Raw genomic sequence first — 15,806 nt, 5'->3', positions numbered from 1 at the left:
GTCTTAATAAATTTGGCTTAGAAAAGAACCAACATTAAATTATCTTTAACAGAAAAGTCTGTTCTAGTTTCTGAGCAAGAATATGAATTATGACTAAGATCTTACCTGGAGAAGTCTTTAATCCAGTCATATTGAACATGTAGATGTTGTCATCTGTGCAGTTGGCAAATAAAGTAGAGCCAGTGGAATCCAAAATTAGACTTGAGTATCCTGGAAAAAGGAAACTTTAGTTAGTATGTCCTGGTGACAATAAATAGAAAAGAGATAAAAATGCTGAGGCCAAAAGATCATTCCACAAGAAGAATCACCAAAATTCTCTTCCAAAGTATCTACAAACCAAAAACATTCCTGTTTTTATATTTTGAACTTCAAAAAGATACAACCACATATTAGAGTTTCTCTAGTCTGTGTTGCTGAAAACTAGCTTGATATTTATTTTTATTTTACTATTTTTTTTAATCCTCACCTAAGGATGTGTTTTTCTTCCATTGATTTTAGAGAAAGGAAGGGAAAGGGGGAGGGAGGGAGAGAGAGAAACATGGATTGGTTGCCTCCCATATGCTCCCTTGACTGGGGTTCAGACCTGCAACCGAGATATGTTCCCTGCTCAGGAATCAAACCTGCGACCTTCTGGTGCATGGGATGGTGCTCCAACCACCTGAGGCACCCAGCCACGGCTATTTTTAAATTTTAACAAAAACTTACATTCGCCAAAAATCCTACAAAAAAAGTCCTATAGTGTACGAAAAGGCTTACCTAGTTTTCGAGTGCTGCTACCTGGGTACAGGAAAGACTTGGAGGCTATGGGTTCTTGTCGATAAGCAGTATAATTCTTACGTAAGTCCCATACTTTAATTACCCTAAAACCAAGGTAAAGAAATAGTTATCTTGTAGTCCTTTCCTGACCCCAACCAGTTTCAACTATATTGAACATGAAACGACTTTTAATCTAATTCCTCTGGCACATGAATTAGGTACATACAGTGAGGATATCTCATTGGGAAACAGACTGAACTGCTTCATACTGTTGTCTCCAATGTCAGGCTTACAATTCTGGCAGAACGGAAACAGATGTGACATGACCCAATGATGGGTTACCTTGAGTTTACTTCAAGGGAGCGGAAAAGGAAAATGAAGGTTGGGTGCTGATAGTCATTGTTTCATTGTTTGCAGAAAAAAACATTTCCTATGCTTTTAATATTCTGTATGTAACCTTTGACAGCGTAAGTAACAAGCTGTGCCCATAGGGTTATATTTCTATATGTAACTCCTTAAGTAATCTAAACATTATTTTTCTGTAAAATAAAGTTGTTGTTTTTTTTTATTTCATCTATTGGGGATAATTGCCTTAATGCTCTACATCGAGTTTGCAGGCAAACTTGAAAACACAAGTTTGGTGTAACAGGGCAGTATCCCTGAAAACAAACAGAGCAAGTTCTCATAGCCATTTATAAGCACAACTGATAGCCTTTAGATAATGCTTCATTTGTGCCTCAGAATTTGGTCCACGGAAGAATTTTAGTGTCCAGAAGACACAATGGAAATCCTACTAAGTCATCGTCTTTTTAAACTGTGTTTTTTCAAGAGAAGGATGTCTTAAGAGATACAATGAGCAAATAAGGGGACAAAGAAGGGTGCTTAAAAAAGAAAGAGTCCCTATACTCAAATAACTTACATTCTAACAAAGCAACCAATCAAGAAGTAACACAAACCTATGTGGAAGCCAAAAATTCGGACCAATCATGGATGGTACATATGTGAATTGAAAGTCATTGGGCCTTACTATCAATCTAGTTAAAGTACTCTCAGAAATGCCAATTACATGCCCTGAATCAGATTCCTTCTCTTAGGTTATTACTAAACCCGAGAAGATAAAATCCACAAGAAGATAAAATCCAAGATAGTAGAAATTTTACTTCTTAAAATAAGAATCACTGACTAAATTATACCACATAGATAAGCAACTTATCCATCCAGCTTCTCTATAATAGGAGTAGCCAACACTGCTTGTGTGTGCTAGACAATGTGCTAAGTATGACACATGTATTATCTCAATTATTTGAGCAAGAGTCCTAACTAGATCTTTTCCAGTATCATCTGCAGGTCCTCTTCTCAGCTCCATATTCCCTATGTTGAAAGTTAAAAACACACACATTCAGTTATAATGAGACTGGGCAACTTCCCCTCCACAGTTCACGAAAGAGACTGTATCAAAAGAACTGAGAAATAAACTCTTACCCATCCACGGCTCCTGCTGAGACTAATGTATTTTCATCTTGAAAGAGGACCACGGTAACACTCTGCTGGAAATCCTAATAACACAAGGAGGAAAAAGAAAATGAATAAATCCTGTTTTGGATACAGCAATTTTCGCCACCAGGAGTCTAAGATATTAAATGTTTTTTTTTTCTCTCCCAAACTCTGAGTTAGGTTAAATCTTCCCTCTCCAATAATACTCAGTAGTGCTGATCAAGAAATAATTTTAGCTAGAAAATAACCTAAAAATCATTAAGTTTTGTATACAGTGCTAACACTTTGACATACTAAAAAAAAAAAATGTTATTAAAAGATTTAACTTAACTCTACTGGTTCTAAGAATCAGACATACTAATAAACTGTGTATCCTTAGGAAACTCATTTAACTCTCCTGTCCCTGTTTCATCTATAAAATATCACCATCTGCCTAGATTACCACAAAAGAGTGTCTAACGAATTACCAATAAAAGATGATTACAGGGGACTTAAGAACATCAAAATTACAACTAAATCATAGAACAGTCATGACTCTCTCAACTGTCAGAAATTGAGTGGAATGGAAGTCTGACAACTACAGAATTAAAGAAACCACATCCATCCAGACTGGTAAGAGGAGTGGAGACGTGGAAAGGGCTGGTACCACACCCATGTGTGGTGGATAAAAATTCGGGTGGGTTATTTCAGGAGTGAGGAGTCCCAGCCCCACACCAGGCCTCTGAGCCCAGGATCCCAGTGCCAGGAAGGTAAGACCCCATAACTTCTGGCTATAAAAATCAGTGGGGACTTGGTGGAAAAAACTTCTAGAGTCCTAAGCAGTAACTCTTAAAGAACCCACACATGGACTCACCTACTAAGATTCACTCCCTCTGAGCTCCAGCACTGGGGGAGCATCTAGACAGGCACCAGTGGCATACAGGGAGGAACTGAAGTGTCTGACATTAAGGTGGGAGCTGGTGGGCAGCTTTCTTCCAGACAAAAAGGCAGGCAGAGGACATTGTCCCTTTTCTGAACCCACCCCCCCCCCTCACCCCCCAGAGCCACAGAGCTGTCAGGCGGGTGCTCTATCTGAGACTCCATCAACCTGGCTAACACTGTTTGTTTGCCCTGCCAGCCTATACGCACAATTTGGTTTCACCTGGGACTCTCCAAGCCCAGCACAAGTAGCAGCCATCTCAGATTGCTTTATACCTCAGGCAGGGCAGCCCTGGGCAAAACACAGGTTGGGGCTGACCTCGGCCTGCACCACCCTGGAAACTGCGGAGCCTGTGCACGCAGTGGACAGCTACAGACCACGCCAGGGCACCACTATCCTGCCCCTCCACAGTTGATCCTCCACGGAGGGCGGAGATTGGTGGTCAGTGGTCACAGCCACTCCTTGCAGCTGACTGGCCTGGGTAAATACCTCCTATTGACCTGCCAACAGCAACCAAGGCTCAACTACAAAGAGGAGAGTGTACTCAGCCCACACAAAGGAGTATACAGCTTGAGTGACAGGGGAGGCTGTGCCACTGGACCCTATAGGACACCTATTAGATTAGGCCATGCTATCAAGACAGGGAGTCAAATCAGCTCTACCTAATACATAGAACAAACACAGGGAGGCTGCCAAAATGAGGAGACAAAGAAACATAGCCCAAATGAAGGGGGGATGAATTGGGACAACTATAATAGCATAATAAAATATAATTAAAAAAAAAAGAAAGATGATTACATACTCTAAAAAAATTTAAAGGTACTCAAAGGAGATTTTACCTCCTAAATGCTGTCAACAAGTTTTCTTGGCTCAGAATCTGATTAAGTGTCTGAAATGTTACTCATTTAACTTCATCTGGCCTCCAAAGACCTCATGCTAACTGTCAGTTTCCATTCATGGCTGTGTACTGTTTATGATGTACAATTTAAAGTCCTAATGTTTTAGCAGCCACACCTCCCCCCAAAATATTAAGTTCAATCCTACAGCCCAGGAGTATTAGAAAAATAAACACATTAAAGTAAGAGCAAGGGTGACTTATTTTTAAAGAAAACAAACGTTTTCTGAGCACTGCTTGAACTCTGACTATCAAGCACTAAAGAGGTACTATATGAAAACAACAGGGATTCTTTCCCAGCAGAAACTGCATTATAGTATGGGGTTGGCCAAAAATTCTGTTTAGTTTTTTCAGTAAAATAAAAGACACATTTTTTATTTTCACCAATAACTTTATCGATTTGGGTATTTTGAGTATGTGGGCCATCTCCTGCTATTGGCTTCTAGAGGGTAGAGATCAGGGATGCTGCTAAACATCTTCCAGTGCATGACAGCCTCACATCAAAGAATTATTTGGCCACAATATCAATAGTACCAAGAAACTTTACAAATCACGTTTGATCAATCATGACACTTTCTACATATAATGCACAAATCTTTTTTTGCGTTTCAGTTGCATTTTTACCTTTCATGAAATAATGAAGCATAATATGCCAAAACTGTTGTGTATTTTCTTCCATCTTCAATATTAAAAGGGCTACACAAAAATTCACCATTCTGATGTTTTTAAATGCATGCTGATATGACAGCTGCAACAATATAATCTAACAAAACTGTTTTGGATTAAGTTAAAGACATCTAAGCACTACCAGAGCCATCGTAAGGAAAAAACTAAATGAACTTTTTGGCCAACCCAATACTTACTACACTTCTTCAAACTACTCCCCCTCTCGTAGTGAATCACACTATACTATTGGTAAGTACATGCATGGAGGCCCCTAGGGATGAGGCTCAGGAAGCTGAATTTTTAACATGTTCCCCAGCTTCCTCTAGGTTTTCAAAACCACTACTGTAGGTATTGAATTAAAATTAAGCAATAAATCCACTGATATTAGAGGGAATGAAGGTTCTATCCTACTGTTGATATCCCACACATGTATACAGTTATAAAACCTTACCACAGAAGGAGCAAGTCCTTTTGAATTCTGTTTCTTCTTAGGTTTTGAAGGGGTTTGCTTGTCTAAGGTATTGTGAGCACCACTGATTTGATTCACTTGCCTATAAAATCCATCTGTAAGATATTCCAAGGAAATTTAGTTTTCAGAACTTTATTCCTATGCTAAATGTAACATTTATATATATAAGATCTCTTTATTAGATTAGTGAAATTAAAAGCCAACAGTGTTACCACATTACATCTTTTGTGGTGAGATTATAATGCATAAAAAAGAAATAAGCACACAGATGTTTATAGCAGCTTTATTCCTAATGGCCCATTATTTCCATCTTGGAAATAACCAAGATGTCCTTTAGTAGGTGAATGTATGAATAAACTTTGATACATCTAGTAATGACATATTATTCTATGTTACAAAGAAGTGTGCTACCTAGCCATAAAAAAGTTACAGAGGAAGCTTAAATGCATATTACTAAGAAAATCCAATCTGAAAAGACTGCTTACTACAATTATGAGACTTTCTGGGAAAAGCAAAACCATGGAGACAATAAAAAGATCAGTGGTTGCCAAGGATTAGGGGGAGGTCAGGATTAACAGGTGGAACACAGAGTATTTTTAAAGCAGTGAAACTATCCTCTATAATACTATAATAGTAGATACATATGATTATACACTCATTGAAACCAATAGAATACACAATACTAAGAGTGAAACCTAATGTAAAGTACAGATAGACCGTGGGTGATAGTGATGTATCAATATAGGTTCGTCAGCTGTAACAAATGTCCAACTTTGGTGTGAGATGTTATTGGTGGGAGAGGCTTGTGAGGATGGGGTACACCAGTACAGAGAGAACTCTCTATACTTTCTGCTCTATTTTGCTGTGTATCTACAACTGCTCTAAAAAGAGTCTTTTAAAAAATATTGTTTTTTAAATAAGGAAATAAGCAGAGAGATGATCACTTGTTTCTGCTTAATGGCATCATTGGGCAAGGTAAGCATAATTATATTTAATCTAACCCAATCTTTTAAAGCCAAAAATAATTAATTAATTAAAAGATCATTAATTAATAACTTTAATCCCATGAATCACTTAGGTGAACAGCATTACAGTTCAGAAGACAATATGAGGTAAATACAGAGGGTAATACTTGCAACAATCACTAAAATCAAGAGAATTAGAACAGAAGCAGAAATGAAGGATCATGAACAAATGCCCCCTGGTGGTTATCACATGAAATCAATGAACATTTCATTCAAAATAATCAAGTATGGGGACAGACTACATTCATCAAAATTAAAATGGAAGTAGACTACCTTTTTTGTTGCACCTGGTGTCCCAGACCATAATGTTGCCATCTCTTCCACCTGTACAGAAGACAGCTGTGGGGAAAGTTTATCGAAAAGTTAACAAAACTTGTTGATGACATATACATTTCAATTTAAGTTTTCTAGAGCATCTGCTATGTGCTAGGTTCTATGACTGACACTGGAGATTAAAAATTTAAAGTATATGGCTAAACAACAAATAAGAGAAAACAAAGTGTGAAGGGAAAGGATTACAAAAAACTCAAAACACTTATGTTAAACAAAAACTTTACAAAATAATCCAAGTAAATTTTCTTAAAACCACATAAAATACACACACACACACAAAGAATAATGGTAAACAGCAATAACGAAAATATGGAGTGCCTACTAAGTGCTATACACTATCCTAAGTGCTTTATATAAATTATCTCAGTCCTTGTTATCAACAGTTAGGTGGGTATTATTATCCCCATTTTACAGCTGAGAAAACTAAGGTACAGAGAAGGTAAGTAAACTATAAAGGTATTCTTCACAATATGAATCCAGAGCCCACACTCCAAACCTCTAAGCAGTACTGTCTCAGTATAAAAATAAAAAATCCATACAAAATCTGTGAAAGGGGTTGCATCCGGGGATGAAAGGCAAGGGGATTGGAGAAGAAACATAGAACTGCAGTTTACCTGCAATGTTCTATTCTTTAAAATTAAACCAAAACAACTCTGCTTCCCACATGGAAGAGTGGACACTTACCAAACCAATCCACATGCACTAGTTTTCAAATTCTGGAAAGAAATATAAAAAATGATCTGAAGGCTCTATAGAGACTGACCATGCACTTTTTGGAGGAGAGTCAACTACTGAAGCAAGTGATTGGCTTGGGGAAAGTTACAGTTCTTTTATGGTTTTATCTTGAGGGAAGCCACAGTTGTAAGCAGCTAAAATGCTAATAGAAACACTTGCCATCTTACATGTCAGAGAAATTCGGAAAACGAGACGTGGGGCAACAAGTGCTGCCAGAGTGACAGGGAACCCTAGAGGAAGCCAGAGAAAAGGGAAGCCCTAATTCTGTGTTTAAACTCAGTGCAAGTCTCTGGATGACCCCTGAACCATCTTTGAAGGGGAAAACCAAAAGCAGCTTGCAACTAAGACTTAAATTACTGAACAGAATTGAGATTGAACCCACTGCCCTCTTGCAGGTTTGACAGTCTGCAATTTGACTCTCTAACTCAAGTTAGTTGCTTGTTAAAAACATCAACTCTTTCTAAGCAATGTAACAGAATCCAGAGTGCAACATACTATATTCACAGTGCCCAGGATATAACCTAAATTATTTGACATATAGTCAGGAAAATGAGTCCTTCTCAAGGGAAAAGAAATCAAGGTCAATCTTGAAACATCTCAGATGTTGTTTTTCAGATAAAATTGTAAAGCAAATATAACTATGTTAAGTGAAGTAAAGAAATTGACATTCACAATCAATGAAAGATGGGAAATCTCAACAGAGACAGAACTTCCCCCCCTCCCCCCAAAAAGAAAAAGAAATTTTAGAACAAAAACACACAATTTCTGAAATGACAAATTCACTGGATAGGCTTAAGAACAGAATGAAAAGAGGAGAGGAAGTCAGTGAACTTGAAGATACACCAATAGAAATCATTCAATTTTTTAAAAATTTTTATTGTTATTCAATTACAGTTGTATGCCTTTTCTCCCCATTCCTCCATCTGACCCCAGCTGAACCCACCTCCCTCCCCCACCTCCACCCTCCCCCTTGATTTTGTCCATGTGTCCTTTATAGTAGTTCCTGTAGAAATCATTCAATTTGAAGAAAGTAAGTTTGAGTATTATACCAAGTGAAAGAAGCCAGTCATAAAAAACCCACATATGTACAGTTCCATTTATATGAATACAGAATAGGCAGGCAAATTGTGGAGATAGAAAGTAGTTTAGATTGTGCAGGGCTAGGAGGCAGGTGGAAGGTACTGCTAATGGGTTCTGATTTCTTTCTGGGCAGATGAAAGTGTTCTAAACTTATACTGTGGTGATGATTGTACAACTCTGCAAACAAAAAACATTGAAATGTACACTTCATATGGGCGAATTTTATGGTATGTTAATTATATCTCAAATTTAAGAATATTGAAAAAAATAAACAAATCTGCTTTCACTGATGTTCCTCTATCTAAAATCAATAAAAACATATCCTTCAGTGAGGTTTTAAAACAAACAAATAAATAAAAAATCGATGTCATGTTTTCTCTTGAAGGTCCCAGTCTCAACACAACTACAATACATTAAAATTGACCTTTTTTTGTGTATGTGTTCAAACAGCCCAACAACTCAGTTCCTGAGTGTTCAGTTGAGTAAGTGAAACTATTCCTTTTAAAAATAGAGTATCTTTTTAATGATAAAGGAGGTCTCTGTTATTCGGAGATTACAGTTGGATTAATTCAACCACTTTCAAAGTTTGTTGGTCCATTTGTAAAAAAATTATTTAAGTGAGTCCTGGCTGGTGTGGCTCAGTGAATTGAGCGCTGGCCCGTGAACTAGAAGGCTGCTGGATCCATTCCCAGTCAGGGCACATGCCTGGGTTGCAGGCCAGGACCTCAGTTGGGGGCATGTGAGAGGCAACCAGTTGTGAATCTCTCACACATTAATGTTTCTCTCCCTCTCTTTCTCCCTCCCTTCCCCTCGCTCTAAAAATAAATAAATAAAACCTTTAAAAAATTATTTAAGTGAGAAATAAATGAAAGAAAAAACTTAAAATAGTCAGAAATGAAGAGCTCATCCTGACACCCCTGCAAAATTTTTCTCTAGCTGCTATAGTAGAGTTCTGTATTACATAAGGTCTTCATTCCACATTATAATACTAAAATAAATATAGACAGATCAATTTTGAGTTGAAAACATCCTAGGGAATAGGGCCATTTAAAGTAACTACATAGTAAATTGTTAGGTAGAGAATTATGTTTAGTTTATCAGGTTTCCCACCCCAGCCTCAAATTCTACTTAAATTTTACAAGTAGGGTTAGAGTAACTATTTTACAAATACAGTTAATCAGTGTCCAGTACAGGGTTTAGACTTCAAAGGCTACTCAGAATTGAACAGAGGTATTGTGGCTGTTAATAAATCTTCACATTATCAGTTCAGATTATAGAAAAAAAAAATTACTGGAAGATGCTTGACTTTCAGGGACAAGCTGGAGATAAAGTCCATAAGAATAAGACTAAAATCCAACTTAATTTCATTTAGATTTTCAGTCATATTAGAATCTCAATCATCTATGCAGGTAAAGTAGCAACTTTGATAGTGGGAAAGGTGGAAACAATTGTAGTATCTTATGACCCTATTGTAAAAGGGTTAAGGGGATAAAAGAGAATAGGCACAAGCCTACCTTTCTCAAACTTAGAAAAGGCAACTGACTTGAGGCTGCACTGATGACCTTTGCATGTTCCAAGCAGCTCACCAGCTTTTACATCCCAAAATTTGGCTGACTGATCACCTGCTGCTGTAACCTATAAAAAACATGTTATTACAATTTAATAAAGCAACCCTTTAACCAGTATCTACTCAAATTCTAATACAATGAAAGTCACTTACAAGTTTAAGTTCACCTGGGACCCAAGCCAGGTCAAAGACAGCATTCCAGTGAGCCATCCATTCTAAACAAAGAAAATGGTGAATATGAAATGTCTAGACTATGTTCTGTGGTAGTCATATTAATAGCAGTTTAAATGCCTTGAAAGCTGTATTGAAAAGATCAGTGGTTGGCACCCTAAGGTCCACTGGCCAAAGAGTATTACAATAGAGAAGAAGAGTTAAAGAACTAACACTTGATATCAAATTCCCTTCCATGAGGTGACCAGTAATATATTCTCTAAAATGGAATTTTTCTGAAACATTTTCCAGTTCAAAAATCTTCATTCTGCTTTCTGAAGAGAGTCTAAAGTACCTTAGTTGGACATTCAGGGTTCTGCACCTTTGTCCCTTACTGCTCTCACTTTGTCCTTTATCTCTCACTGTCAAACCAAGCTGGATTAATCCCTATTTCCTCATTATATCCCATTCTTTCCTATCTCTAGGTTTTTAAAAAATTATTTTATTGTTGTTCAATTACAGTTGTCTGCATTTTCCCCCACTGCTCCCCCGACCCCAGCCAAACCCCCTCCCTCCCTTACTTCCCCCTTAGTTTTATGCATGTGTCCTTTATAGTAGTTCCTGAAAACCCTTCCCCCCATTATCCCCTTTTGCTAATGCTGTCCCCTCCACCTGGAGTATCTGATACCATCTCCACTGATCTAAATACCACAGTCCAACTCAAATGCCCTGCCCTTTATGAAAAATTTTCCTCCCCTTCTCTAGTACATGAGTGCTTTCTCTTTGTCTTCCATAGCATTTTCTTTGTATGTTTCTATCATTAATAGTGTTGGTTTTATTTCAGTTATTTCAACAGTTGACTTAGTTCCAAATTGTCAGCTTCTTAAGATCAGTAGAACTTTGTTTTATATGTGAAAGATTCTTGGTCAATATAAATATTTTAAAGCAATGCTTTCTCCCAACCACATTAAGTGTAAAAGATTTAACATTTTTAAAAGAATAACTGTTTTTAATCCTAAAATGTATTTTTCTTAATTTTCAGTAAAGTCATTGCCATAGTTAACATTTATTAGGAGAAACAGCTTGGTCCTTAAACAGACTTAATCAGAAGGAAATATAACTGGGAATGTAGTCAAATGATAATTTACTCAATGCTTTACAAATTAAAAATGTTGAAACAAACTTTAGACTTACCTTTAACACACTTCTTTCTATAGGTTTGTGATTCTGTGTTATATAATCTAACAAACCCTTCTTCATTGGCAACTGCTAGTATATGTTTCATATTGGGAGCTAAATAAGAAATAAAGAACAGAATATATAAAGAGTAACAAACATTTTAAAGCTGATTGTAAAGACATATATATCTACCTATATATATATAACCTATATATAATATAATTAATTAAAAGCTACTAGGTAAACACAAGGAATCTATTTGAAAAGAGGGAAAATGATTCTACCCAAATAGCATCTGATATGGTAGAGAGGTAATTTACAGTAAAAATTGCTTAAAATTTGCCACACTAATTTAGTAAATGACTCAAAACCATCAACATTACCTTCAGATACCCTCTTATTTAAAGAAGCGGTGAACGAGGGGTGGTACTTAAAACACGAGTGGTACTGGCCAATGGCAATTAAAGTCATGTGATACAGGCCACCAGTAGGCTGAGTCTATTAGTTTAGAATTACCTTTTCATAACTTTAGACTTTTCCTGTTTTAGAATATTAACAGTGGTAACAAGTATTTATATTACTGTTCATTTGTTCCCCAATGCATTACAGAAAGGAAGATTCACTCAGATCAAAAGTGCTACCTACTGGGCAAAACAGTTTTCATGATGGCTGAACCTTTGTAACTTTTTCCCTATCTCAGTTTTTTAAAAAGTGCTATAATGGTCCTGTGCTTTAGAGGAAATATATAATTATGCATAAAGATGAAGAAAAGTCTATTTCATAAATCAGGAAGAAGAGTTCTTAGGAAAACTCTACCATCTCTCTTACTTTTTGTGTGTGTGAAATAGATCTTTTGACCAAGCCTTGCTAGACAGTAATTTTCTTACCAGAAGAGAAGGTGCATCCAAAAGGGGGAACTGGGACTCCCGTTTCTCCATAAGAAGTGTGTTCATCGTTAGAGTTGCACTGATAACCAGTTAGAAGGGACTGCAGAGGGTATTGTGAAGACCACCCTAAAATAAGATACACTTCCTTATAGAATTCTAATACATCAACACATTTTAGTACTTTTAACAAATGCAGAAGCAAATATTTGTTTTAAAAGGTTTTATATAGTTAACATAGATCCACTTATTATCTATGGTCCTTTAGAATACAGTTTCTGGTATTTTCCTAAGGAAGAATAAAAGAATGCTCCCAAATTCTGGTGAAGTATAACCTTGGGCTTACCATCTAAATGGAGACTCGCTAGTACATTTAAGACTGCAAAAAACAAGTGGCCTTTGCATATAAACCTTACCTCTTCCCCCACCCTTTGGTCATAACCACAACCATTAAAACTGCCATTCTCTACAATTAAAATTTTGTTTTTAGAGTTTCTAATGCAACTTTATTATAAACTCTTAAGTTACTAGCAATGTCATATAAAATCCAATGGTCACAAAGTTAAAGGAAATAACATGTCAATGTGCCTACTGTAGCCATTACCATACTCACAAGTTGATAGCCCTGGCTATTGTAGGGTCAAAAAGTCTTTAGAGGAGGTGAAATCAAACATGAGTCTTGAAAGATGAGTGATTCATTGAATACACAAGAGAGGGGAAGAAATTCAGGGTAGCAGGAAAGCTTATTCTGCTTGGGTCAGAAACCTAATGTGCACTATGGTCTAAAAAGTAAACCATCTTCAAAGATTAAACATTTTTATATGTGGGTTGAAACATTTTAAATACATAAAAAGAACACTGATTTAATAAAGTTACTAAGAACCAAATGTTTATTAAGCATAGGGGGAAACAATTAAGTTACAACATATTGAGACCTATCTAAAAAATGAACACTCTCGCATTTTAGGGTACTTTCAATGCTCACTTTTCATCAAACAAGAAAACAAACAGACACAAAGCTAGAGAAGACTAGCCTGACATAACCTCAGAAGTTCAGAGATAACCTGAAGGACTCAGTACAAAGGAGACAAAGAAATTCAATCCAGACTTAGTAATTATTCTTGAGGGTTATCACCTCAAGGTCAGATGTATTATATAAGTCAGCCATTAAGGACCACTAAAAGGAGAATACAATAATTAGTTACACTGTAGAGTTAAAAATATCCATCCACAGAAAGAATTTAAAACAAAGCCCTGCCCTGGCTGATGTGGCTGGGTGGGCTGAGTGCCCACCTACAAACCAAAAGGTCGCAGGTATGATTCCCAGTCAGGGAACATGCATGGGTTGTGGGCCAGGTCCCAGGTTAGGGCATGTGAGAGGCAGCCAACTGATGTTTCTCTTCCTCTCTTCCCCTCTCTAAAAATAAATAAAATCTTTAAAAAAATTTAAAACATAAAACAAAGCCTCTGTTCTCAAGTTACATAAATGTACACCTGTGGTTTGGGATTTAAAAAAACCTCTAATGACTACAACACACAAATTCAAAAGAACTGAATTTTGAACATTTTGGTGCAATTAAAGATGATATGTATGTTATAAAGACCTAATTCTTTACAATTAAACAGTGACCCTCTCACCTCTGCCTCATCACCTACAGGCTAATATCCAAGCACTAACAAATGGCCTAACATGACTTAGTAACTAGTTAGTCCCCTCCATTTCTGCACTCCCCACAACACACACTTCTTGGACCAGCCCCTTAAACTACCTTTAGATTCTTATTGTGCTTTGCTCTTTCCAACACGAACTTGTAATGCTTCTCCCAACAACACTCATTTGAAAAACCTATTATATATTCAACACACAACAAATTACATGCAGATTTTTCAAGGAGTGTCTGAGGACATGAGTTTTCAGAGAATCAGTTTTGTGATACTCAAATTCCATTTTCATGCACTTCTAACACTGATTTGTCTGATGAGGTTGAGGCTTTTTTCTCCTCTCCCTTCATCACTTTCTTCCACTTTCAAAAGAAAGGCATTTCCATGGCCCAGCCTTACACTCTGCATTGACCAAAGGTATAAAACTTCTGTGACTCCAAATGAAAGACAACTGAATATTGCCTTTAATAAAGGCATACAAACACGCATATCCATTGCTGGAAAAGATATACTTCCAATAAAATTTTACTTCTTGCTTAATTATTTATTGAAATAATCTACATTGTTTTAACTGCATACTAATAACTGCAATAATTCAATCCAGAAAAACTTTTAACACAGCCTTACAATTAGAGATAATATCAATTAATTTTTTTTTACACAGAGGACTACAAAAGGGTTACTAATCAACTTTTCAAGTTTACAATCAAATTACATTAAGGTAAATTCTGTGGGAGAAATACAGTGGAAATAAATTCAAGGGCTAAAAGTAACTATGCAGAATACGTAACAGTTGAAATAATTAGTTCATATTTTTAAAAAATGACTGATGTGGTTATCAAATCACTACAAAATTTACATTACTAGATGGGTTTTAGAAGAGTAATGCAGTATTTTTATTTTAAAATGTCAATATTCACGACACAGCCAGAAATTAAATCTTTGTATTTGTTTAAACTTACAATAAAAATTTTAGATCCCAACTTAAAAGTACACAGAAGAGTAATCAGATTTCCGTTTTAGAAAGATCACTGGCAACAATGTAGAGAATGAACTGGCCAGAGGGAAACTAAGAGGCCATTTGGGAGACCTGCTACAGTCCAGACCCAAGACATCAGGGCCCAACCTAAGGAAATGTAATGGTAAGCAAAGAAGAGATCTAAGATATGGTGAAGAGGCAAAATCAGTAGGGAAAGAGAGGACTGGGTTAAGAGGAAAACTTTCTGGATATGTATATTGAGGAAAATCCCCCATTTTCCACCTTCGTACACCACACACAAGAATAAACTCAAAATGGATTAAAGACTTTAATATTAGACCCAAAACCATAAAAATCCTAGAAGAAAACTTAGGTAGTGAAATCTTGAACATTGCTTGTAGCAGTGTTTTATCTGATACACGTCCTCAGGCAAGGGAAACGAAAAAATAAACAAATGGGATTACGTCAAACTAAAAAGTTCTTGCACAGCAGAGGAGACCATCAATAAAACAAAAAGACAACCCACACAATGGGAGAACATATTTGCTGATACATATGATAAGGGGTTAATATTCAAAATTTATAAAGAACTTAACAAAATTCAACTCCAAAAAACCAAACCAATTAAAAAATGGGCAAAGGACCTGAATAGACACTTCTCCAAAGAGGACATACAGATGGCCAATAGACATATGAAAGGATGCTCAATGTCAGTGTCAGAAGGGCTCTCATCAATAATAAATCAACAAACAAGAAGTGCTGGTGAGGATGCGGAGAAAAGGGAACCTTTGTGCACTGTTGGTGAGAATGCAGACTGGTGCAGCCACTGTGGAAAGCAGTATGGAGATACCTCAAAAAATTAAAAATGCATCTGCCCTTTGATCCAGCAATTTCACTTCTGGGAATTTATCCAAAGGAACCCAAAACACTAATTCAAAAGAACATAAGCACCCCTATGTTCACTGCAGCATTATTTAAATCACCAAGATACAGAAATGGCCCAAGTGTCCATC

The 15,806-nt window shown here is 36.6% G+C and overlaps 1 protein-coding gene across 3 annotated transcripts in view; it reads right to left on the bottom strand.

Annotated features, from left to right (window-relative positions):
- DTL (denticleless E3 ubiquitin protein ligase homolog) overlaps positions 1-15,806 on the bottom strand; it is a 61,722-nt gene that overhangs the window by 43,268 nt on the left and 2,648 nt on the right. For all 3 annotated transcript variants that reach the window (XM_053916207.2, XM_024551372.3, XM_045188457.3), the window contains exons 2-10: positions 12,156-12,281; positions 11,284-11,382; positions 10,093-10,154; positions 9,887-10,007; positions 6,498-6,563; positions 5,182-5,294; positions 2,239-2,312; positions 757-860; positions 106-210 (exon numbers count right to left, since the gene is read on the bottom strand). In XM_053916207.2, coding sequence (XP_053772182.1) covers positions 106-210; positions 757-860; positions 2,239-2,312; positions 5,182-5,294; positions 6,498-6,563; positions 9,887-10,007; positions 10,093-10,154; positions 11,284-11,382; positions 12,156-12,281 — 870 coding nt within the window. The remainder of the gene's footprint in view (positions 1-105; positions 211-756; positions 861-2,238; positions 2,313-5,181; positions 5,295-6,497; positions 6,564-9,886; positions 10,008-10,092; positions 10,155-11,283; positions 11,383-12,155; positions 12,282-15,806) is intronic.

This window comes from Desmodus rotundus, chromosome 12 (genome assembly GCF_022682495.2).
Source record: "Desmodus rotundus isolate HL8 chromosome 12, HLdesRot8A.1, whole genome shotgun sequence".
NCBI classification, from domain to species: domain Eukaryota; kingdom Metazoa; phylum Chordata; class Mammalia; order Chiroptera; family Phyllostomidae; genus Desmodus; species Desmodus rotundus.
This window is presented reverse-complemented; position numbering and strand designations above follow the sequence as displayed.